This window comes from Cibotium barometz, chromosome 18, assembly GCF_041138505.1.
Source record: "Cibotium barometz isolate CiBa-2024 chromosome 18, ASM4113850v1, whole genome shotgun sequence".
Classification (NCBI taxonomy): Eukaryota; Viridiplantae; Streptophyta; class Polypodiopsida; order Cyatheales; family Cibotiaceae; genus Cibotium; species Cibotium barometz.
Window position 1 is genome coordinate 24,101,125 of NC_141063.1, and position 24,949 is coordinate 24,126,073.

A 24,949-nucleotide genomic window follows, 5' to 3' on the forward strand; every position below is an offset into this window, starting at 1 on the left:
CTCTCTCTCTCAAGCACCATGTAATCTCAACATAATAGAGATTGGGCCAAACATTATGATGTAGGGCAGGATGCTAGAAATCGAGTTTTTCAGAGATCGTTTGGACTCCTTGAGCGGTCCATAGCCTAGATTTGTTGATTGAAGATTTGGTTGGACTGGGGGGATCAAAACACGTCTTGTAGCATGGTAAAGTTTGTTACAAAGAGCTCGGTGGCCAAAATTGATCTTGAGTTGCTTAAGTATTCTAAGAGTTGGTTTGCATTTTCAGTGAGAGGCTTATGAGAGTTCGCCTAGGACTACGTTGTATTATTGTCTTACAGGAGTGGGCACCATAGGATGATCGTGAGCAGCAAAAAACAGCTATATTTGTGCCCATGGTTGTGACGAAAACTTTGTTAGCGGAGGCTGAAGGTCTCGTGAAGGCAATTCAGCCCATTTTTAGTGTTCTTTGCATTATTGACATGAAGGGCAGCACATTCGGAGTCCGGACTCTTGCATGAGTTTATGGTTAAAATTGTTGAGCCATTGAATCCATGCACCACCTTGTCTACTGAGAGATACGGAGGTGGATGATGTTGAGGATGATGCAGAGTCTTGACATTTGACATTTTTTTTTTGGGAGATATGTAATTTCTATTTTGGCTCTTTAAGAGCACTTATGTATGTGTTGATAGTTGTTGACTTCAATATTATTGTGACTTGTCATTTTTGAAGTTTGAACCATGGATGGATCGTGAACATTGGCACTATAGTCTACAACACTTCAAACTTGGGTGTTCATTGTTTAAGTTTGAGGTTGTAACGTGTTTTAGAGTACAAAATGATGCATTTTGTGTATGTTTCATACTTCCACAGGGTTGTCTAAAGGGCCAAATTTTTTTGGGTTTTTTTTTTTCATATCTATACCCTTCCAAATAATACGTTTCAAAATTTATGAAATGTGTTGCATGAAACGCCCAACAAGTTACAACCATGCTTGGCACCAATGCCATATCATAATGATATGTTTACACGACAAAGGTAGATGCTTACCGTTTATGAGGACAGGGAAATTGCTCACAGGCTTGTACATAAAGCTGTTTGCTTCTAGTTAGTGAAATACAGTATTACTAGAATTGGGTTTCTGTTTGTGCAAGTGTATTCTCTGAAGCCTTCCGTTGCTATGTGCTCCCCATTATTCCCATGCACTTTAGACAGATAGGGCTTGCACAGAAGTAGAAGCGACGTGACACAGTGAGCAGGATATATATATATATATTTTTTGGTTTTTTAAAGTTTCAGTTCATCATTTGTTTGCTAAGACAACTGGTGCCAATTAAATCTGTTTGCTTCTGACCAGTTGAAATGTTCATTGAAATCAATTTAGGAGTTTCCGGTGGTTAGGTATCGGGCTGCAAGATCAGCAGCTGCAGATGCATCTACTGCAACGACATTTCGGGATCTTGTACCAACCAAGCTGGCAGCAGCTCTTTGGGATCGCCTTCAAAGATACAAAAATTCCTTGTCAGATTTTCCAGCGGTAGAAAGTTGTGAGCTTTTGATTGTTGACCGCTCCATTGACCCTGTGAGTGACCTACAAATTTGAGCTGTACTTGCAAATGCATATGGGTTAAGTTGAAATATGCATTGTAAATGAATGGCATAATTGTTTGTCTGATTGGCAGATTGCCCCTGTCATACATGAGTGGACTTATGATGCCATGTGCCATGATCTGCTGAATATGGAAGGCAATAAGTATGTGTATGAGGTATTTAAATTTGAACATCCATTCATTATGCGCTATTTACAGCTTTGGAACTTAGTTGTTCTCTAGGCTTCACTCTTACACTTGGGATTTTGACTGTGCATGTACAGATTACAACAAGTGCTGGCAGGCCAGATCGAAAAGAGGTTCTCCTTGAAGAGCACGATCCTGTCTGGGTTGAGTTACGCCATCTCCATATTGCTGCAGTAAGGAATGAAGCTCATCAAACTCTAGATATCAAGATCGAAGTGTGCCTTTCTTTGTGCTTGAACTCAATTTGCAATGTGTGGATTTTCAGGTTAACAAGAAGCTTGATGAGAAGATGATAAATTTGAAGGAAAAGAACAAGGCTGCTCAAATACGACTTGGTTCCAAGTACGGAGCCTCTTTATCTGAAGGCCTTTCTTCACAAAGTTCGGACAGCTTTGAAATTAAAGAATTTTTGAGTTTGTAATATCACAACAATGTGGTGGTGCAAGTCTATGGTTTGAATCCTTCTAGGCCCAGTAAGAGTAAAAATTTTGGTGCGTCCACGTATGTCTGAGCTGTCCATGCTGGACAGAAGCTGGAACTGTGATGAGCAAGCATGGGCTTGGACTGTGTGAAGAACAAGTCTGAAGGACACTTTTTCCGTGGACCGTGAATGCTTCTTTGCCACCTCAGCTGCCTGAAGCGTCCCTAAGTCATTGCAAAGGCCACATGAAGTGTGGTCATGGGGTCCCCTATTTTAGTGACACAGGCATGGCCAGAACGGAGCATTCCTTCTCGCCCTTCCACAAGCCTGCACTGTTTTATACCACCCCCAGTCCCAGTCCTCACTTATGGTGATCATCACTTTATCTATGATCTAGTCTCTAGATCTTAACTACAACCATAGTCTTTTTATTACAGAGTAAGGAGAATGAGGAAATGTTGTGGATGGTGTAGAAAATATGAAAGCAAGAGCAAAACTAGAAATGAAACAAGAACAAATGAAAGACAAAGAGTTACCTTGAGATGAGTGTAGACAAGACACAAGATTGATACATTCATTGATGTGACACCTACAATTTATAGGTAAGAAGTACAAGATTGAGTAGACTCACTTATGGGATAAATGTAGAGGTGCCACATGGCACTAGACTCAAGACACAAAGACTGAACTGAAACTAGACTAGAGAAATAGTACACCTAGTGTGCACTTATTTCCAACACCCTCCTTAAGTGGACACTAGGAGGAAGACAAAAAGACAAGACTATAACATGACAAAAGATAAGACCAAGACAGAGAGACTAGACAAGGATTGAGAGACAAGCTAGAAGACAAGATGGACAAGACTAGAAGACAGACATAAAGACTGATAGACTGAGAGACAAGACATGAGAGACAAAAGATCCTGAGACACCCCTCCTCAAGTGATATCCTCATATGGGTCCACAAGGATAGGGACAAGATGGATCTAAAACAAGACACAGTCAGATTGATAGACAGATAGACAGACAACAGATAGACAGACAGACAAGACTAGATAGACAGAAGACTGACTGTAGACAAACAGATGGACCTTGAAGACATCCCCTCCTCAAGGGCAATCTCTGTCTCTTGGGTAGGGACAAGAGAGAGGTCAAAAAGCATAATGAGTAAGACACTAGAACCCCTTGACCTACATCATCGGTGGTCAAAGTGGTAGACAAGAAAGGTGAAGTAATCAGAAAGCCCATTCCTCATCATGTGAGGAATGAACAGCAAGATCTGCTGATGTAGATGCTGCAGCAACATGGGCTGAGGTAGATGTAGGGGCTGATGTAGAGGTTTTAGAGTAGCAGTCCTTCTCCCGGTGATTATCACGGCCACAAATGGTGCATGGATGAGCCTTGAAGCAGTCCTTTTTTTTTTCCGAGAAAAGATCCTTACATTAGTTATATAAAAACGCCCGAAGGGCTACAAAAGATCTCTCCTGCTCCTAAGAGAGATAGAGCAGCGAATACATCATGGCAGCCCGGGAGACTCTCCTTGGGTGCTGCAAAATACAAGCATCAGTACAAAGAACTGAGCGGCTAAATCATACAATAGGGGGGGGGGGGAAGAGCCAAACAGGTGGCCTGTAGTGCCAACGGGGGGATCCCGTGTGTAAGGTGTAGAAAGGGCCACAACGCCAAGTGGTGTGAAAGGCCTGGCGCCGTAAGATCGCCTCATCCGAGTCTCCCCGGATGCGGTCGTACTGTCCTCGCAGGGTGTGTATCAACTCCTGCCAAATCCCCCGTACAGTCTCTGCTGGTGGCTCCAATCTCCCCTCAAAGGCCGTAAAGCACCGGGCCCTCTAGGTGAACCAGATGGTGAGGCTGCTGAGGAGCTCCCATCGTAAATCCCTCTCTTGTGTCCAGCTGGCGGACGAGAAATCCGGTGCCGGAACCAGGCGAGGCTGGCCCCTAATAAATCTGATGGCCTGACTGCCCTGATCCATCTCATAGCCCATAGCAGGCCCTGACGAAGTCGACCAAGCAGCGGCACCCCACGTAAACATACCCTCTGGAGAGAGGGGGGCCAGAATACGCAGCATCCGCAGCCAAATCTGCTGTGCCTGAGGGCAGTCCCAAAGGCAATGTCTCTGTGTCTCCATAGGGTGGCCGCATCGGACGCAGGCCGTCGGAAGACGGCTGTAAACAAGCCAAGTGCCAACTGCTGAGCCCCTGTGGGCGACCAGCCCCACTGAAAAGCCGAGATCCTGCGGGCCTGCCGACTAGCCCAGAGCCGAGCCCAGAAATCCTCCAGGAACTCCTGTGAGAGTCCCTGGAGTCACCAATGCCCCGCTGCCGCTCGAGAAACCGTCCTCCTCGCCGTCAAAATATGCCGCCCCAGCCGAACAGTATACTGGAAAAAGGTGATCTCTGTGGCCTCAAGGGATGCATAAGGATCATGCCACTCGTACTCCCCGGGGTCCCACTGTAGCCGGGCCAAGGGGCGCGCTGCATATGCCCATATGCGCCAATCCGGGAGCACATCAGCAGGGTCGGGGTCAATATGCCACTTCCGAGAAGCGGCGGCCACTACCCGAATCCTCTGAAAGGTGCACTCTGCAGCCAAAGGCGACTCCACCTCCACTCTCTGGAGTCTGCCCTCATCCTGAATCTCATAGTAGAGGCATCTGCCATCCTCAGTGCTAGCTCTGACAGCAATCAGGATCTCCAACTGTGTAAAGGCTCCCATCCACCGTGGGGCCACTGGCTCGAGAGGCGTGAACCACTCCTCTGTGAGTGCCTCCTGTATATCATCCCTCATAATCAACCCCCCTCTGAAGTGACTCAGCCTCTCCACCTGGATCTCCTCTGGTAGACTGCAGAAAGCCTGCCAGTCTCCAAAACTACGAGCTGGGCCTGCCGCTAAAGGTCCCCAGGCTAGACGAGGCCGAGAACCCAGCATATGACCCTGCTCTGTGCGAACCGCTGGGCTCCAGATGAGCGGCTGTCTGGCCCGCTCCTCAACACAAGAAGGAGGCCGCTGAGAGAGCCCCGGTCTCAGCAGCTCCCAAGCTCTCAGGATACTCAAAGCAAATCTGTCCTCCCATCCTCTACTGAGGCCTGTCCTCCTCATCTCTATGAAGATCCATCGAATCTCTGGTGCCCAAGTACCCCCTGCTGGGGGCGCCCGAGCCTGCAGTCGTTGCAAGAGGAGCTCTTTCCAAGGCTCAGCGCCTGGAAGCAACCCCCGAACAATAAGCTTCCCCAATAAGGCTCTACTCTGATCGACTGGATCTATAATGCCCAAACCGCCCTGAGCCAGCGGAAGTGTAATAACTGCCCATGCAACCTTTGCCCGAGCTGGCTGACCGTCCCTCCCGGACCACAGAAAGTTCCCGATCAGCCTCTGTACCTGGCTGATGCAAGAGCTCGAGAAAATCCAGCACGACGTAATGTACCACATGGTCGCTAATAACACCTGATTTGCCACCACCACCCTCCCAGCCAAGGATAGTCGAGCTGTACTCCAATACAATAGCTTCTTCCGAATGCTCAGAAGAAGCGGGGCAATCTGCTGCTCAGGTGACAAATCTAGGCCAATCTGGCATCCCAAATACCGCACTGCTGTGCCTGGAGGAATCCATCTAAAACCGGGGTCCGGACTCCATGCCGGAGTGGGAGCGCTACTGATCCAAAAGGCCACTGTCTTGCGCCAATTGATCAGTGCTCCCGAAGCTGCACTAAAAACCTGGAGCGATTGCTCAGCCCGAATAAGATTGGCCTCATGGCCATGCAAAAATAAGCCCGTGTCGTCTGCAAACTCAGCATCAAGCAGGTCCTCCCCCGGTCTGGGAGCTGCAGTCCTCGCAAACGAACCTCTTCTGCCGTCAAATACATACTCATAGCCTCCGCAAAGAAGAGAAAAAGGAAAGGGGCGAGAGGACACCCTTGACGGACTGATCTGGTCAGCTCAAAACTCGGCCCCCGTCCTCCTGCAATCAGCACCTGGCTGCGAGCTGTGGAATACAGAGCTGCCACCCCTCTGATCCATCCTGGCTCAAAGCCGCCTTGAAGCAGTCCTTCTCCATATGATTAGTTTTTCCACAATGGATGCAAGGCTTTCTTACCTTAGAACCTCCTTTCTTTGCTAAAAATGCAGTGTCAGTTACCTTTTGTTGTTTTGTTCTTTCCTCTTCTTGGAGAGCATTGATGATACCTTCAAGAGTAGGATTATTGTGATACTTGAAGGTAGTGACAAGAGTAGCATAGGTGTCAGGTAAGCTTTTGAGAAGCACAGCAATAGCAATATCTTCGGAGATGGGAGACTTCACTGATGCAAGCTGAACCATAAGATTGCGAAAATAATTGACATGAGAGGCTATAGTAGCTCCCTCCTACATATATAGATCAAAGAATGAGATCATAAGTGCAATCTTAGAATTTTTAGAGCGGGGTCCAAAAAGGGTATCCAAAGTGATCCATGCTCGAGAAGCAGACTGTATGTCGGAGATGTGATGAATGTAATCATCTCCAAGACCGAGCAAGATGATAGCATAGGCTTTGTCATTCTTGGCAGTGGGAGCATAAGTGATAACTTGCTCAATGTCGGAATCTTCGGGAGCAGCATGGTGAACAACGTCCCAAAGACTTTCTTTCATAAGATGGCACTTGATTTTGATTTGCCAAGTATGAAAGTTGGACCCATTGAATTTGTCGATAGACATGAGAGAATGAGTAGAAGAGGCCATGTGGGAAGGTCTTACCTCTTGCTAAAATGCAAGGGCAGTGTCTATTCCCTTACAAAATTGCAGAAATGAATGAAAGAAGAGATCCAAACTGTTTTTAGAAGCCGGCTCTCTCACCACTTGTCAAGGCCATAGCATTTGACAGCCCATCGAAGCATGAGGAACTAGCAGTTTGCAGATATGAGGATAAGAAAAGGACTGACCAGCAAAGTGAAAGAGACAATGCACAGTACCTTGTAGATTCTTCAAGAGGAAGCGATGGCAGAACTGAATGCAGCAAATAGCTCGTTAGGAGGAAAGTCGATCTGCAGCTGCCTTGAGATGATGCGCACCCTTGAGTCGATGAAGAAGGCAGCCAAAGGAGAGCTGCAACAGTACGGCGGGCAGCAGCAGCTCCAAGCGAGAGAGCAGTAGCAGCTTCACGAAAACGAGAGGAGTACGCAGCAAAAAAACTGGCGGACAGCAAAAAAACTGGCGGACAGAAGGTTCAGGCCGGCGCAGCCTGTGCAGAATGTGAATAGGCTGGTCCTACAAGTTGAGCGCAGCTAGGGAGATGGTGGCCTGAAGCTATGGCGGGCAATACAGGGCAGGAGCAGCCTGCTCTGATACCATGTAGAAAATATGAAAGCAAGAGCAAAACTAGAAATGAAACAAGAACAAATGAAAGACAAAGAGTTACCTTGAGATGAGTGTAGACAAGACACAAGATTGATACATTCATTGATGTGACACCTACAATTTATAGGTGAGAAGTACAAGATTGAGTAGACTCACTTATGGGATAAATGTAGAGGTGCCACATGGCACTAGACTCAAGACACAAAGACTGAACTGAAACTAGACTAGAGAAATAGTACACCTAGTGTGCACTTATTTCCAACAGATGGAGCAGCCATTCTACATCAATAATTTACTCATCACTAATGCAGCAATGATGGTTGATTGTGTGGACTTGGGAACTGTTTAGCTTCTCCAAGGAATATACATCATGGCCCTGTTCTGGCTAAAGTCAAGTCAGCATTGCTGAATGTGGGGGCATTCTATGTAACCAGGCCATAGCGGATACTGCAAAAAGTAGGAACTCACTTTGTGCAATCAAGGGTAAGGAGTTGGCACCTTCTGCAAAGTATAGGTCTCAATCATGTTTAATTTACAACAGATAATCAGCCTCAGCTCAGACCTAAATTTGAAAGGTTTTGAATGGCACTCGGGTGCATAGAGGTGCAAATTATTATTGGCTTTTTTGTTCCATCTTGAACTAGGATCCATTGTCCCTTGCTTGGCATTTTTGTGGTTTCACCTGTAGTTCAAGGGTAAGCAATGACATTCTATGTTGGGTAAGCAATGGCAGTCTTTGTTGGGGTGGAGGTGGAGGTGAGTGGCATGCACCATGTTGTCCTGTATGTAGGCCATCGTTATGTTGCTACTTGAGCATTCAAAGAACCTGTAGTATGTTTCTCAATGGGCTGCTGAGTTGGAAGAAGATGGAAAAGGTTATTCTCATCATCAGTGAGTGTTGCGGCACCACCCTCTTGAGCCATCGATTGAATGTAGTGACAAAGTTTATGATCTAGATATCATCAGATGGCTGTGCATAGAATCATGCTCATGGACAACATCCTGTGGACCAGTCCATGCTTGCTATAGGGCAGGCAGAAAAGGTGCGGCTCTAGGCCAACTTAACTGTGTGGAGGATCACACACTTATCGTCAAAAGTGTTGGCCGGTCAAAAAGCTGAACCAGTAGTCCGCCAAAAATCTGCTCTAACTAGACATCTGCGTATCGCTTGTGTCCAAGAACGGGGTATAGGTTGTCTATTATGCGGTATGCAAGTATCATGTTTTTACGCTACTTTGGTAGCATATTTCCGATTATATGTAACATTATCACTTGGAGGTTTGCCTCTGTCTCTCTTCTTTGAGCAGTTTTCTCACATTGTATAACACTGCTGTCTAATGTAGGGATGGGCAGGAACTTTCAACTCGTGACATGCAGAAGATGGTTCAAGCATTACCTCAGTATCGTGATCAAATTGAAAAGCTGAGCCTGCACATTGATGTAAGAGCTCAGTTTGCCGCTTCAATATTTATTGGTTTTATGTAAATGCAATTGCAGGTAGAGCGGGTGTCACTTAGTGCATAGGGGCATATTTTGTGGTAGAGCTGACAACTCCACGCGTGCTGATGCTGTCTCTAACGGGGAGGCATATTTCTCAGAATCAAGTGAACCATAAACAAGATTATGAGCACCTAACATGACATAAACACAAACCACAAAGAGAATTTGCTTAGTACACAGTAGGGGCCGAAGATAGGCTGAACCCCCCTCCCCTGCCCTTCCTTTAGGTCAGATTACCAAAAGGAGTCTGCTTCCAAGTACAAGATCACGGGTGTCTGGGGATTCACCACTGGCCTGCACCTAACATGACATAAACACAAACCACAAAGAGAATTCACTCAGTACACACTAGGGGCCAAAGATAGGCTGAACCCCCCTGCCCTCCCCTTCCTTTAGGTCAGATTACCAAAAGGAGTCTGCTTCCAAGTACAAGATCACGGGCGTCTGGGGATTCACCACTGGCCTGCATCTGACTTGAAAACAAAATAAGTGACCACCAGTCACCAGACCAAAGACACTCACAAGCAAGTAGCTTCCTGCCACACTGCATGCATGTCCACAAGGTCTGCTTGTGCCTTGCTTTTCAGCCGGTAAACACGCCTAGCCGACTACTCCTGGAGAATCTCTAGCAACACCTACTGCTCCTAGATTATCTAGAACACTCCCAAAAAATCATGAACTGCCCACAAAACTTAATTTACAACTTATGGTAATTCATTACTAAGGTTTATGGTTCACAGGTCCACACTTCATTTAAAAGAGGCCGGACAATTTATAACATATTCACTCAGTTGGGACCAGATTTTTTAAAGAAAAAGCATGGACAATTGGAGGAGGGCACCTATCTGCAGAGATCCACACTTCATTTAAAAGAGGCTGGACAATTTATAACATGTTCACTCAGTTGGGACCAGAATTTTTTAAAAAAAGCGTGGATGATTGGAGGAGGGCGCCTATCTGCATGATGGCCACCTGGACAACGCAATTTGGAAGAGGAGAGCCCAAAAATGAGTTTCCTAACTCGGAAACCCTAATTCTAATTTGGAAGCTAGCTTGTGGGACACTACAGAGCGAGTCGCTTGCTCTTGGAGGTGCATCTTGGCAAGCCCACTTGTTCCAGAGCAGCACCAAGGCTAGTCGACTGCTACTGTAGCCTACTAGGACTAGGTTGATTGCATCCAGGCAGTTGACAGGGCTGGTCAACTTCCTTACAGGACAGGAAATTCTGGTTTATAGGTGTTTTGGGCTGGAAATACGTGGCAGGTGGCTGTTCTGACCTGGCCATACAGTTCCAAGGCCTCCTGCAGGCCCACAGGAAACATGCCGAATTGGACTGATCGAGCTGTATACAGGCTGGACAGTACTACTTAATTACTTGCAAAACCTATAAAATACATGTATACAGGCTGGACAGTACTACTTAATTACTTGCATTGTCTAGGCAGAAAAACATGTTAGCAGTCATCTCCTGTCTGTACACTATACCAGTGCCTCTGTTGTGGGTGTGCCCGCCCGTTTTTGGCGTTCCCCATTTTTCCTTGCTTCCATGTATTTTTCCCATTTTTCCTGATGTGTGGAGGGCTGTCGGCTGCCTTCTTTTGCTGGCCAACTGTGTGTTGCTACCCGACTGGTCTTCAGCAGGCCTGGCCGACTGCATGCACTTGGCCTACCAGGGTTTTGCTGGTCGTGAGCTTTTGCTGCTGTCGGCCTGTTTAAGGCTGGCCGACCAGCAGCCTGGGGCCATATAAAATGGCCCCCGTGCCCCCACACTCCACATTGTAGATTCCGGGATTTTCTTTGGTGTATATAGCAGAGTTACATAGCTTCCCTCTCTCTCTCTCTCTCTCTCTCTCTCACAGCTTCTCTCTCTCTCTCTCTCTCTCTCTCTCTCTCACTCACTCTCATCTGTGTCTTGCTCTCCACAGCAGTTGTCTTCATTTCCGCTGTGCATTCTGACATGGTATCCAAGCCCTAGGTGGCTTGAAGCTTGGAGACAGTGGGACAACGAGGGTTTGCTGATTGAGGTGTTGATTGGAGATTGTTTGGACTGTACGGGACTTGGAGATCGGGTAGAAGGCTGACATCACCATTGGACAGCCACCTTGCAAATTATTTATATCCTCTTCTTTTTTTTTCCCACCCGCCCTCCCTTCCCAAGACCTTGTGAGCCCTTGAGATGGCAGACTTGCTTGAGATGGCTGAGAAGCACGCGGAGATCCTAACACTCCCCACATTCCCGGTGGACTGACAGTTGGACGGGAACAACTACGGCATATCATTGTTGTTGGGGTTCCACGGCCGGAGCTGGAAGAGGGGGAGTTACCCTCTATACGGAAGGAACGGGAGGCTCAGGCACAGTTATGGATCATGTCGATGCCCGTGTCAGTTCTTTCATCTTCCTAAATTGCACACCACAGGTGATCAATCACATAAAGCATATGACGCTAGCCAGAGGGATTTGGCAGCATTTGGCTTCTCTGTACAACACGGTATCACCCATGAAGAGGATCTCCTTGGAAGTTCAGATGCAAGTGATGAATCCTGCAAAGTCATCGACGATGCGGGAGCACATCAACAAGTTGTAGGCTCTTCAGTAGGAGGTTTTCCAGGTAGGGAAAGAGATATCGTCAGAGGATATGGCCATCACGTTGTTGTTTCATTTGCCCTCTCAGTACTCAACATTTTACTCCTCTTTGATCACCAGTGGCAGGCTCAACACCATCACGTGGAAGGAGCTTGTGCCAATGGTCTTGGACTAGGAAGAGCGATTCACGAACTCTCCATAGGGTGGAGGTTCTGAGGCCTCGACTGGCTAGCGGTCGAAAGGCCGTAATAACAACAACAAGGGCAAAGGAAGTCTTCGTCGGAGAAGTCTTCTGAGAAGAAGCTCGATTCAGACCGTGAGAAGCTGAAGGCCGAGCGGACCTGTAACGATTGTGGCGAGAAAGGCCACTATTGGAGGAAGTGTCCCAAGCGGAATAACAGGAAGAGTGCTGATTCTTCAGCTTCAGCTACAAAGACTCCAGCCTTTGTGCACTTGGGAGATTTTGGACACCGATGCTTCATCTTCTTCGAGCGAGGAGGCAGTGGTGCTTCGAGGCATATGACTCCTTTCCGTGATTTCTTATAGGATCTGAAACGGCAATCAAGTCACATTTTCATTGGCGACAATTCCACCATACCAATTCACAGTGAGGGCCGGATGGAGATCATTCCCGATGGCAGAGGGGGGAAGCATTCCTCTCGTGTTCTTTACGTCCCCGCACTTGGTTTTCATCTATTGTGAAGGCATGAGGTTTGCAAGATTGGCTTCCGGGTGGAGTTTGAGGAGCATTCTGTTGCTCTACAGGACCGAGAGACTGGCCAGGTTGTTTGGGAAGGCGGAGTGGAGAACGGTATATACAAACTCTCTCTGCACTTTCCTCTCTTATAGGCTCTCAGATTGGTGGCTTGTGGCACTTTCGGTTTGGTCACTTGAATGTGGATGCGTTACGGCAAGCTTTCTGGGACCAAATGGTGGTTGGCTTGCCGGATGTTGGCGGCAAGTAGGGACGTTGTAGTTCTTGCATACGTGGTAAGCAACACAGGGAATCTCTTCCGAAGCAGGCTTCGAGGCGGGCTTCAAAACCTTTGGAGTTGGTACACACTGACTTGTGTGGACCTATGCAGACGCCATCCTTGGGAGGTTCTTTGTATTTTATGCTGCTTGTTGATGATTGCAGCAGATTCACTTGTGTTTTTTTTCTTCCTAGAAGGAGTAAGCTTTTGCTCGGTTCAAGGAGTGGCATGTGATGGTGGAGAAAGAGTCTAGCTTGCAGATGAAGACTCTTAGGGCTGACAAAGAAGAAGAGTTTTCTTCCAATGCAGTTCTGCGGTTTTGTGCGGAACATGGCATCAAGTGGTAGTTGGCCAATATAGATTCGCCTTTAGAGAATGGAGTAGTTGAGCGTAAGAACAAGACTGTGGTGGACGTGGCGAGGACAATGTTGGAGCATTGTGATCTTCCTCGTTCACTTTGGGGAGAGGCTATGGCTAAGGCTGTCCATATTCTCAACCGTTCTCCGACGACTTCAGTACCGAACATGACTCCCTTTGAGGCGTATTTTGGCAGGAAACCAGATGTCTCCCATTTCCGAGTGTTTGGGAGTGATACATATGTTCACATTCCAAAGAAGCAAAGGGAGAAGCTTGACTCAAAGTCCCAAAAGCTTGTTTTTTGTGGAATATAACTCTCTTTCCAAGACATACGGGTTGTATGATCCGGAGAGGAATAAGGTTGTCATCAGCAGAGATGTGGTTTTTGATGAGCATGTTCTAGCTTCTACTGTTGATGAGCCACCACTTCTTGGAGACCCAGATGAGTCTGATGATGATTCCCAGTCGATTGTTCCAGGTGGACATCCTCAGTCAGTTGAGGAGGTTGAGCGTGCGGTTGGAGATGAGCCCCCGCAGTAGTAAGAGGCTCTGCGTTCTGTTCAAGTAACCAGGTGGTTGTTGGACACCCTTCGGGAGTCAGGTGTTACGGAGCTTCCCTCCAAATGGACCACAGAGGACGGACCTCAAAGATTGCATAGAGTTCGTGACAAAAGTCATTCAGCGGAGCTCTTACTTAACTATGCTTTGATGTCTAGTATCATGCGGGACAAAGAGTCCACTTCTGTAAAGGAAGCCCTTGCATAGGATACTTGGAGGAAAGCCATGTAGGTGAAACTGGATGCCATAGATAAGAATAAAACTTGGGAGTTGGTTCTGAGTCCGTCAAAACAGTCTGTCATTTGTGTCAAGTGGCTCTTTAAGACCAAGTATACGTCAGATGGGTCGGTGGGCAAACATAAACCTAGACTTACGGCTAAGGGTTATGCTCAGCGGCCTGGCATCGACTATGAAGATACCTTTGCACTGATAGCTCGGATGACCACAATTCAGACCGTTCTTGCCCTTGCTTCTTCTCAACGGTGGCCCGTATATCAGATGGATTAAAAATCCGCGTTCCTTAATGGTGACCTGCAAGAGGTGTATGTTGAACAGCCTCCAGGCTTTGAGGTTCCAAGATCAAAAGGAATGGTTTACAAGTTGCGGAAGGCCTTGTGTGGTCTTAAGTAGGCTCCCAGGGCTTGGAATCAGAAGATTGATTCCTGCTTTCTACGGATTGGATTTCAGAGATTAGTTTCAGATCCTAACTTATATCTCTTTCGGGAACGCGGCATGCTCACGTTGATCATCCTTTATGTGGATGACCACATTCTCACTGGCAGTCATGTGGAGCACATTGCAGTGATGAAGGCTGCCTTGTCAAAGGAGTTTGAGATGACCGATTTAGGCTTACTTCTCTTCTTCTTGGGATTGGAGACTTGGCAGACTCAAAGGGGGTTCTTTATCTCTTAGCAGTGGTATGTCCATGAGTTGCTTGAGGCCTTTGGGATGGAGAACTGCAAGCCTATCACGTCACCGATGGACCCGAACACGAAGCTTACAGTGAATGATCCTTGTGAGCTAGTTGATGCCTCTTTGTACCGGAAGTTGGTTGGTTCATTGATCTGATTGCTTAACACCAGATTGGACTTGAGCTTTCTTGTGGGGTTGTTGAGCTCGTTTATGCAGGCGCCGTTGAAGTCTCATTGGGATGCAGGATTGCGGATCTTGCGGTATCTGCAGGGTACAAAGGATCTTGGACTCTTCTACGACACTGGAGGTGAAATGAAGGACCGAGTTCCACTCCAAGGTTGGAGTGACTCAGATTGGGGAGGAGATCCAGACACGAGGAGATCTACATCAGGCTACAGTTTTACCCTCAGCTCAAGAGCTGTTGCATGGGGCAGCAAGATGTAGCCGACTATTGCCTTGTCGTCTATAGAGGCAGAATATCGGGATGCTTGTGCTGCAGCTTGCGAGGTTGTGTGGTTGCGGAGGTTGCTTGGCGAGATTGGGTTTCCACATAAGGAGCCCATAATCATCTAGTGCGATAACTAGAGTTGTATCGCTATTGCTCGGAACCCGGTCTTCCATGCCCGGACCAAGCACATAGAGATACAATATCACTTTGTTTGTGAGAAGATCTTGGCTGGTGACATCTTGCTTCTTAATTGTTCGACGGAGGACAATGTGGCGGACCTCTTCATGAAGTCTTTGCCTCAGGCTATGCTCCGACAGCACTCCAGCTCACTGGGGTTGGTTCCACATCCAGGAGCTGAGAGGGGGTGTTAGCAGTAATCTCTTGTCTGTACACTATACCAGGGCCTTTGTTGTGGGTGTGCCCACTTGTTTTTGGTGTTTCCCCATTTTTCCTCACTTCCATGTATTTTTCCCATTTTTCTTGATGTGTAGAGGGCTATCGGTTGCCTTCTTTTGCTGGTCGACTGTGTGTTGCTACCCAACTGGTCTTTAGCAGACCTGGCCGACTGCATGCACTTGTCGACCAGGGTTTTGCTGCTGGTCGTGAGCTTTTGCTGCTGTCGACCTGTTTAAGGCTGGTTGACCAGCAGCCTGGGGACATATAAAATGCCCCCCTTGCCCCCACACTCCACGTTGTAGATTCTGGGATTTTCTTTGGTGTATATAGCAGAGTTACACAACTTCTCTCTCTCTCTCTCTCTTTCATCTGTGTCTTGCACTCTACAGCAGTTGTCTTCATTTCGGCTGTGCATTCTGACAAAACAATCACTCAAAGAAAAAGAAAGGCCAAAGCAACATGTATGCATAATGCACATGTGAACTTGTAGAATCATCCATCAGCTCTCTTGTATACCATGAATATCGTGCCTACCATCAGAGTACATCGTGTGTACATGGCCGGAGTCCATACAGGCACCAAGCCTTCTTAGTACACCACGCGTACAAGACCCAATATCCACCATTTATATGGCCTAGCGTTCATATAGTGCACCACGTGCTTGAGACTTGATATCCATACGGGCATTGCCTGAAGTCCAGAATATTCTTCTATGCCTTTGGACTCCATCTGGACACTACCCATATGATCTATAAGCATGCCTAGGCCATTCTATTATGTCATTGGACTGTATCTGGGCTCCACCCATATGATGCATATACATACCCAAGTTAGACATGTACCACATGTCCTAAGAAATCAGGGATTTGTGAGACTGTCACTTAGATCTTTTTCCATAGAGTGCGACACTTGAAAGCTAACATTTCTCCTTTGCCAAAATTTCTTTCGAAATTAGAGTCCCTCTTTGTTCACAGAGAGAGCATTTATACTACTTGTGTCTTCAACCATGGGACAACAGTAGTTTGTGAATGTACACACGGTGGCATGTAAAGAGGTAGGCAAGAAAGAAAAGTGAATTTTATTAAAGCTTAAGGGTCTATGAGACAATAGTATTCATTAATATACATGAAAACAATAAACCCAATAATTGAAAACGACATATGACAAAATAGTCATAAAATGTATGCAAACCTCAAGCCTAGAGTAAGGGGTATTCTCATGTATCATTTGAACATGAGCATTGGCTATAAGGGCCTCCTGATCAAGAAAATAGGCAACACCAGGTATATCACGCTAATAACACTAGCTTAATATTTCCTAGTGCCATGTACTTCCATTGCAATATACTAACCACATGATCTTTCCTGTCTAATCCTCATCCAAGATTGAACGGAGATTGTGTTTTCACACTTGACCAGTAGATACTCACGTCTACTCTATGGCAAGCATAAAACTCTCCATCAACTTCTACGTATGTCGCATGTCCTCGAACAGCCTTGAAGACAACATACGGCTTCCAGCTACTTTTCACTCCACTAAATTGGAATGAACTTAAAGTGACCATCTTACACAATCCCATTAATAGAGATCTTGAAGGAGAATCATTATAACATATTCCACCCCTAACATGTCTATGGTTTACACCCCATCAAACATGTGGAAAATCCACATAACTCCAAAGTCCTGGAATCGAAATAACTGTGGAACACCGCCATGTTGGAGAATCAAATGGTCGAACTGTCAACTGGTCTTGACATTGAGTCTAAGACCGAGAAGTTCCAAACTTCTTCCCCATCTCATGTATAGTTCAGAGGCTATTGGATGCATCAATATCATTTGGTCATCACGAGAGTGTGATGAATCATAAAACTTGTCACCCTATGAGTGGGATGCCAGTGCTCTGACAACCATTAAAGTCCCTTATCTTGTTCACTGACAGACTAGCACTTCTCCTCATAGCTACGAGAGGTTAACTATGCCAAAGCACAATGTGTCCCAGAGAAGAAACCTGTGAAGCCTCAGGAGATCCCATATGGGAATACACTTTGGGGTCTCAACCACTAGAGCACTCCACACACACCACATAAAACCCCCCGTTAAGCATGATCATAGGTTGAATGATCGATTTTCCTTCCTACCACCTAACCTAGCCTTGAAGAAATCCAATTTCTCTTTGAACACTAAGGTTGAATTGTAGGTCAGTTGGAGGGTCAATCTAATCCATGCAAAGTCGAGGATAAAAGATACCACCATTTTCACACTCCAATCCTTCTCCTTGGCTTCTGTAGTCGGCTCTACTGGCTGTCTCTATAGGCCATCTAGAAACCTTGGCCCTAGGCATCTTGGATTATGACCATCACCACAAGATTGCCAAACTCGGCACCTTGTGCTTGGTTATGAGAATTTCCGACAAGACTACTTGCCACTTGCACGTAGTGGCTCCCACATAACATGAAGGGTTCGTGGTTAAACTTGGTACGCTCTTTTTACCATTTTGAAAAGAATTATCCACTCATGTGGAAGAGTAAGAGCATGCAACAAATTAGATTTATCATAGTTCAGCAAAGACCTCACAAAATTAAAGATTATTAATTAGGGGTTGTACAAAAAAGTACTTGCAAATAAGCATCAAAGACTTTAGGGCCTTTGAAGTCAAGACAATTGCATCCATTCCTGGACTCACCAATCTGTGCGAATTGAGACTTGAATCGCACTTAGCAATAACCATTTGACACCACTTGACAACCCCACAATCATCGGTTGGTGAAGGCATGGAGCACCCCTCAACCTTGGGTCCGACACCATCCTCAGGGGATAACGTGGTTTTGTTTGTCTTCGAGCCTTCTAGTAGCAGGTAAAATCCTAGCCATCTCAGTGGCTTCACTTGCTCAAAGTCGTCATTGCCAACCGACTCCATGTCATTACTGTTGGATGACTTCACGGAATTATTGTCCATTGACTTCATATATCTCCAGTGCACACGAAACATCCATGCTAACTTGGAGAAAAGTAGTGACAGAAAGGGGATGGGTTATGGAAGTGAAAGGTTACGAGAAAAGCTTTTAGAGGGTTGAGACCGAGTTTGCAGCTTTCGGAAACCAACAGCTTGGAGATGGCGTAACAAGAAGGATGACACTAAGTTTATAGGAATATTGAGTTTAAAAAAGCACCGTTGTGCCAATGAGGTGATAGCCCAAGTGGTGAAGGTGTTTGCCTAGGACTAGGAGGTATTGGGTTCAAAACCCCACAAGGTGCTTCCTCAGTAAAAAAATGTTAACTATGGGAGGATCTTGGGCCTAAGGCTAGTCGGGGAAAAAAAATCACCCTTGCTTTAGGTTTGAGTCCCCTCCTGCTTTTGCACCCAAAAAAAGCTCACTTATGCTTTGAAAAAAACTCGGTTTTTCCCCTTTTTATCATTCACGCCTCTTTTAGCTTTCCTTCTCCACCCAACCCACACAATCACATGTGCACAATCATCCTGTATGCAGCCCTCTTCTTCGTTAGATTCTCTGCTCCTTGTAGGTCATTATATTAGACATCAATCAGTGTAATGTCTCCCTTAAAAAAAATGCAAGTGCAGGTACTTAATTTAGATGCCACTAGGGTAGATTCGAACCCAGTACCCCCGCATTGGGAGGCATGGGTGCTACCGCTGGGCTGTAGTCCAGGAGGCCCTATTGGTGATGATTAAATGAGAGGCAGTATCATGCAGTGTCCCTACTGGAGATATTGGCTATATATTCCCCCTCTCCATTATGAAGATGACCTTCCCTAAAGACTGTATTTATCCTTGTGTCTTACTTCTTGCATGGAAACATTTCCACTTTCCTTTCCTCTACCTGAAGCTTTGTGAGTTCCCTGTAGGATTTCCATTCAAGTTTTGTCTGTTCTTGCAAACCTCAGGACGGGCATTTGCAGTTTTGAATTTAATGTGACTCAGTTATACTGACCTCTTATAATCGGGTTATTTGTTACCTTATGACACTGGTTATCTAGCACATGGGAGGTTTCTGTCATGATGTGATGCAAATCAAGAAAAAACATGTGAATGAGCTCCCTGGCTTTCTTTAATTGATGTAAACATTTCTCTGCAATTCAGAGTTGTGTGTATGAGGCAGTGACAGAAGTTGAAAAACTAAGATGCAAGGCTCTTGCAAGCTTAAGATGATGTTGACCAGGTTGATAATGGTACAATATGTTCCTACTGCACTCCAGTGGGGCTTATCCTTTATAAATCACTTCTGCAGATAGCAACAAAGTTGAATGCCAAGATTGCAGAGTATAGCTTGCGTGATATCGGCACCTTGGAGCAAGAGTTAGTGTTTGGAGATGCTACCAGCAAGGATCTTATCAACATACTGACAACAAATCAGGTGCATTGACTGAAACGGAGCACCTAACATTCTCTGGCGAGTCAAGGATTGATTTTTAGAAAAGCAGTCAAGAACTTAGTGCACATACATGTGCTTTATATAATTGATTACAAGCTCTATGCAGAATCTAACTAAAGAGAACAAATTGCGCTTGCTCATGATATATGCTGCTTCTCATCCGGAAAAACTTGATGCAGCAAAAAGACTTCAATGGATGAAGGTTAGCTTTTCTGAATATTGTGCTTTTCAAATTTCCCTGCAACATATCTTATGGAGCTCTGAGGTTTTGTTCATAGTATCAATTGATTAAGCTCTACATAATGTACACACTTTTGTATTGCTTTCATGCTGAAAACTATGGCACGTAGCCCTCGATATACTTAGCTTTAGGGCCCTCTGATAGGGAGGTTTTTGGAGCCATGGATGGAAGGCAGCGTTGTTAACACTCTTTGCTCACTTTGCAGCTGGCAAGACTTACCGAGGATGATATGCATCCTGTGGTCAATATGGAGTATATGGGCGTCTCTGTTTCAAAGAAGCAGTCTGGTGGTTTCTCTCTCAAATTTGGGACGCGGAAAGTACAAGCCTAAATCTTGTGATTATCATTCTGCTGTTGCACTTCTATGTGTTGATAATAGAAACTAATGCTGATTGTGGGCATTGAAGAACAAAAGAGCCTTGAGAAAGGAGAAGAATCAGGATGAAGAAATATACGATCTGTCTCGGTTTTATCCAGTAATTCAGGTAGAGTAGAGGGGTTTATGCTTTTGAGCCGCTTGTGCAAGTGTGTGTGTTGATATGCTGTTAATTGCAAATTGTTTTGCAACAGGACGTGATTGAGGATTTAGCCAAGGGTGAGCTGTCCAAGGATGACTACCCTTACGTGAAAGAACCATCTGCTGCAGTTTTACATTCTATATCAGGGGACACTGGTTCTGTAAGGTCAACCACAACAAATTCAAAGCCAGCACAGTCCATGAGAACATCAAAGCCCAATTCTACCTGGGCCTCTAGGTCCAAGCCTTCAGATGATGGGCAGTCCAGGTATATCCTCCTGTTTGCTGATAATATCTTGTAGCATTATGTATGAGATAAAAAAGCATTCTTGCAGTTAATAGAGTTGACTGAATGTGATTGTCCATGGCTTGTCATTCGCAGTGAATCTGCATTAAGGCATGCACACAGTGATCCCAAGATAACTGGAAAACGCATTTTTGTTTTCGTGGTCGGGGGTGCCACCCGTTCTGAGGTAGAACACGTTTTATGCTGTTCAAAAAACTTTTCTTTTGTTCTTAATAATTTGGATGATGGCCTAGCAGATTGCTAAGGAGGAGGCTTGTATTTCTCTAAATTTACCATTGTTATTACTTGACCAGTTACGTGCTGTGCACAAACTCACTGGACAAATCAGGAGAGAAGTTGTGCTTGGAACCACCAGCCTTGACGAACCTCATGAGTTTCTAACGGTAGTGTTTGCCCCCTGCCCCCTGCCCCCCCCACACCCCCTCCCCTCCTCCTGCCACCTTAGGTTCAGTTGGTAATGATTTAAGATTTGGATGCTCTTGCAGAAATTGAAGGTGCTAAGTGTTCTGGATGAGATCGCATTGGATGAACTTGAGATTTGACTGTGTGGACACCCTCTTGCTGGTGCCTCAAGCTTATTGCCTGCAGTTGGGGAGGAGTAGATCTACATTGTATAGCTCGTATAAAAAGTTTGGTCGAGTGCAGTAATGGTGCTTTTTTTTTTGGGGTCCACCATTGACGAGTCTAAATGTAGCGATTTCGTACAAAGGAAGCTGCAATTGATGTGAGTGCATTAGTAAATAATATTCGTACCAAATTGGCTGTGTAATCAGGCTTCTAGTGCAGAGCACATGCTTGTGTGTGTGTGTGTGTGTGTGTGTGTGTGTTTCTTCACCCTTTCTCTATGTGTGTGTGTCCGTGTGTTTGGGGGATTTTCCTTTTTTTGTACACTCTCAGCTATGGATCCAATACAAACTTTCAAGCATGGAGATATAAAGAGGAGACAAGCTCTCATTGGAGATTCAGATGCTTGATCTTTACACTGACAATCCTGATTTGCAGCCGTTTGCTTCATGAAGGTTTTACTGAAATCATAAGAGTTTTGGAGACAACTGCACCTCGATTCCGTGTCAAAGTTCCTGGACATGTAATGCTTAATCCTGTGATGAATCTGGCTCAGAAGGTTGTAACCCTTTTTTTCCTTGCGAAAATGCTAGAGCTAGCAGATGTCGCACAATGGCTTAAAGCATGACTTGGGGGCTGTTTTGTAGCTGGTGTGCTTAAAGCTGACCGTGGCTTTTTTGAAGTGATATTCACAGATCCGCTATACAAACAAACACTTTTGGAAAAATGGACTTTGTTTTATGGTCGTCAACTAGTGCATGTTTACCCTTGGCTGCCAACTAAGGATTATTAGAGTCTGATAAGGCACACGTGACCCTGTAAAGTTGACCTCCCGCTTTATTGCTGGGTTGCAGTACCGTTTTTGGCAATAGGTTTTGCATATTGTGGGATACTGATAAACTCACACCACTAGATGTTGCTTTTGATGTGGAGATGATTAGCATGCCCTCCTAGAATGTCTTTTTCAAACATAAATGGGGAAGATTTGCTGGCCCTTGCCTCACTTCTTGCAAATTTGGTCATATGTAATCAGAGTGTCCGACTGTGCTATTGCAACCACTAGCTGTTGCACTTGAATGAGAACATTCGGTGGGAACAACACAACTCCAAAAGGGGAGAAATGTACAATAGGGCTCAAATGTTACATGGACAAAGGAAAAACAAAAGTTGCATCCATTAGTTCTTCTATGCCAAAACGTAACGAGAGAGAAAAGCAAGATCCAAATTCTTTGCAGGCTTACAAAGAACACTAAGACCGAGACCTATTGTCTCGCACAATTGGACAGAGGTTGCCTCGACTCTAGTGGACAATTGGGAGGGAAGTTTGCTTTGTGGGTTTTTACATGACCTATGATGGGAGGTGGGGCTAAAAAACTTTTGGGACGATGAGTCTCATGCAAATGACAATGTCAACCAGCATGGTGGAACCAAGTTCATATAAGCATGTTGTAGTATAAAACCTTTTGATTTTTGGGCCTCTTTTCATTGGCTTAAGGGAAAATCTTGGATTGCCATATCATCTCATTCATCCAAGTTTAGTCGGCCAATCGGCATGTGTAGTATGGATCCAATCATTTTCCCACTTATGTGGCCTTGCAACAAGATGGCTTTTTTGCATAAATTCGAGAAGGAAATCCTCATGGTGGGTACTAGAAAAGTTTGTTTCTTGGAGCAAAAATGGCCTTGCAAGATGGTTTTTTTGCATAAATTATGGAAGGATAGACGTCCTCATGGGTACTAGAAAAGTTATCACTTGGAGCGTAAAAACTTTGCGGTGGAAGATTATGCGGCCACATTCTTTATACCTTGCAGAGCCATGTGGATCTATGGATGGGCCACCAACGAACTGAGGCGTTGATAGGCGAATGATTTATCTAAGGATTGTAGAAAAAATTAAAGCCTATAGATTATCTTACAATCACTGGTTTTGATAGTCTAGTGGAGGTTGCTCGAAGAGTAAAGTGAAGTACAACTTCAACCTCTAATAAAGGAAAGAAAAAGTGTGATGTAGGTTCCTTAGATAATGAACAAGAAGACAAAGATACTTTGGATGACGACTCAGATGCGGATTCCAATTCAAAATTTGAATTGGAAGAAGAATCCAATATATGGAATGATAAAAGTGGAATTCAAGGGGGCTAGACATTGTCTTGAGTCCTTGTTATGGGTGGAGGATCTGGTGTCAATGTTTTATTGGAAGCAATGGCCCAAATTTGAGGAATCATAGAGATGCATTCATCACCACATTTTTAGTTAAAAGTGTGGATCAAGGAGAGTTATGCCCAATGGAATTGTCCATAGTCTCAAAATGAAAAGTGGATACTTATGTCCGCGCTCCCTATGTAGAAGATTTGAATTGGTTGAAGGGGTGGATACTTATGTCCGTCCTCCCTACGTAGAAGATTTGAATTGGTTGAAGGGGTGGAGGAGGACGGTTAAGAAGAAAAGATTGTAAAGGATAATCTAGATTTGGCTCCTTGTTTGATGTCAATGTTGCCTTGACAGTCTCTTAGTATGAGTTAGGCATAATGTCACTATACACCTGATTATTTTAATACCTTTAGTAGATCTGGCGATGTTAGGTCTACCTTGTTTTTCATATCTTCTAGTAGCATCAGAAGATACGGCAAAGTAGAGGCTGGAGAAGTAGATGTTCCAGCAAAAATAAAATCTTTAATTGTTGCTGCAAAATAGGTACCTGAGAAGGACATGCTGAAAAGTGAGTTTAAGAAGATGGACTTGTAAACATGAATCTAGGTGATGAGCAAAGAATCCTTGGATGGTATAGGTTGGATGGTATAGGTTAGTGCCAAGGCATTGATCCCAATTCAGCGCACAAGATCAAGCTTAAGGAAAAAGATGTTCCAATACAGTGGTAAAACGATATCGGATGAACCCAAATATTATGCTAGGAAATTTAAAGAAGAAATTGATAAATTAATGAAGGTGGGCTTCATCTATCCAATTGATAATGCAAGTTCAATCTCACCAATAGTGACTGTGCCTCTAAGAAAGATGGGAAGTTGAGGGTTTATCTGGATTACAAAAAGCTAAATTCATTCACCATCATAAATCCCTTCCTATTGTCCTTTTACAAAATCTCTTTTGGATGTAGTGTACTCGTTTTTGGATGGATTAGTGGTTACAATCAAGTTTGGATGGCTCTAGAATAGAGAGCACTTTCTTCTAATGTGATGACATTTAGATTAAAGAATGTCCCAGCCACTTTCGAGAGGATGGTTTCATGAGAATGTTTATTGGTGACTTTTGGCTAAGAATCCAGGCTCAGTTTGAATCCAACAAAGTGTGCCTTTGCAATGAGCAATGAAGCATTACTAGGTCACATTGTTTCAAAGGAAGCATTAGTAGGTGGATGATCGTTATTGTGAGATTTCAAGGTCCATAAAATATCAAGGAATTGGGTAGATTTCTTGGAGAGAACAAATGGTACATGCAGTTTCTTTGGTTTTTGGCACTGTCCACTATACTTGCTTACAAAAAAAGGATGCCCATGATCATTGGGAAAAAGCATTATGGCAGTAGCCCTGATTGTGCAACCTCTAGATTGGACGAGGCTTTTCCATGTCTTTGTTGATGCCTCAGATGTTGCAATCAGGAGTGTGTCCTCATGCATGAGATAGAGGGAGGATGGTA

At 45.0% G+C, this 24,949-nt stretch overlaps 1 protein-coding gene and 1 long non-coding RNA gene across 2 annotated transcripts in view; both read left to right on the forward strand.

The window, feature by feature from the left end:
* The window catches only part of LOC147629097 (SNARE-interacting protein KEULE-like), a 71,161-nt gene extending 49,115 nt beyond the window's left edge, over positions 1–22,046 (forward strand). The window contains exons 10-22 of the mRNA XM_086812344.1: positions 1,367–1,564; positions 1,665–1,748; positions 1,856–1,951; positions 2,044–2,120; positions 8,890–8,986; positions 19,523–19,648; positions 19,773–19,868; positions 20,113–20,226; positions 20,315–20,392; positions 20,478–20,692; positions 20,807–20,897; positions 21,025–21,114; positions 21,217–22,046. Coding sequence (XP_086668470.1) covers positions 1,367–1,564; positions 1,665–1,748; positions 1,856–1,951; positions 2,044–2,120; positions 8,890–8,986; positions 19,523–19,648; positions 19,773–19,868; positions 20,113–20,226; positions 20,315–20,392; positions 20,478–20,692; positions 20,807–20,897; positions 21,025–21,114; positions 21,217–21,273 — 1,419 coding nt within the window. The 3' untranslated portion in view covers positions 21,274–22,046. The remainder of the gene's footprint in view (positions 1–1,366; positions 1,565–1,664; positions 1,749–1,855; positions 1,952–2,043; positions 2,121–8,889; positions 8,987–19,522; positions 19,649–19,772; positions 19,869–20,112; positions 20,227–20,314; positions 20,393–20,477; positions 20,693–20,806; positions 20,898–21,024; positions 21,115–21,216) is intronic.
* Positions 21,319–22,046, forward strand: LOC147629099 (uncharacterized). The gene is made up of 2 exons (XR_015267890.1): positions 21,319–21,455; positions 21,734–22,046. It is a non-coding gene; the product is annotated as an uncharacterized LOC147629099 (long non-coding RNA).
* Positions 22,047–24,949: the final 2,903 nt, after the last annotated feature.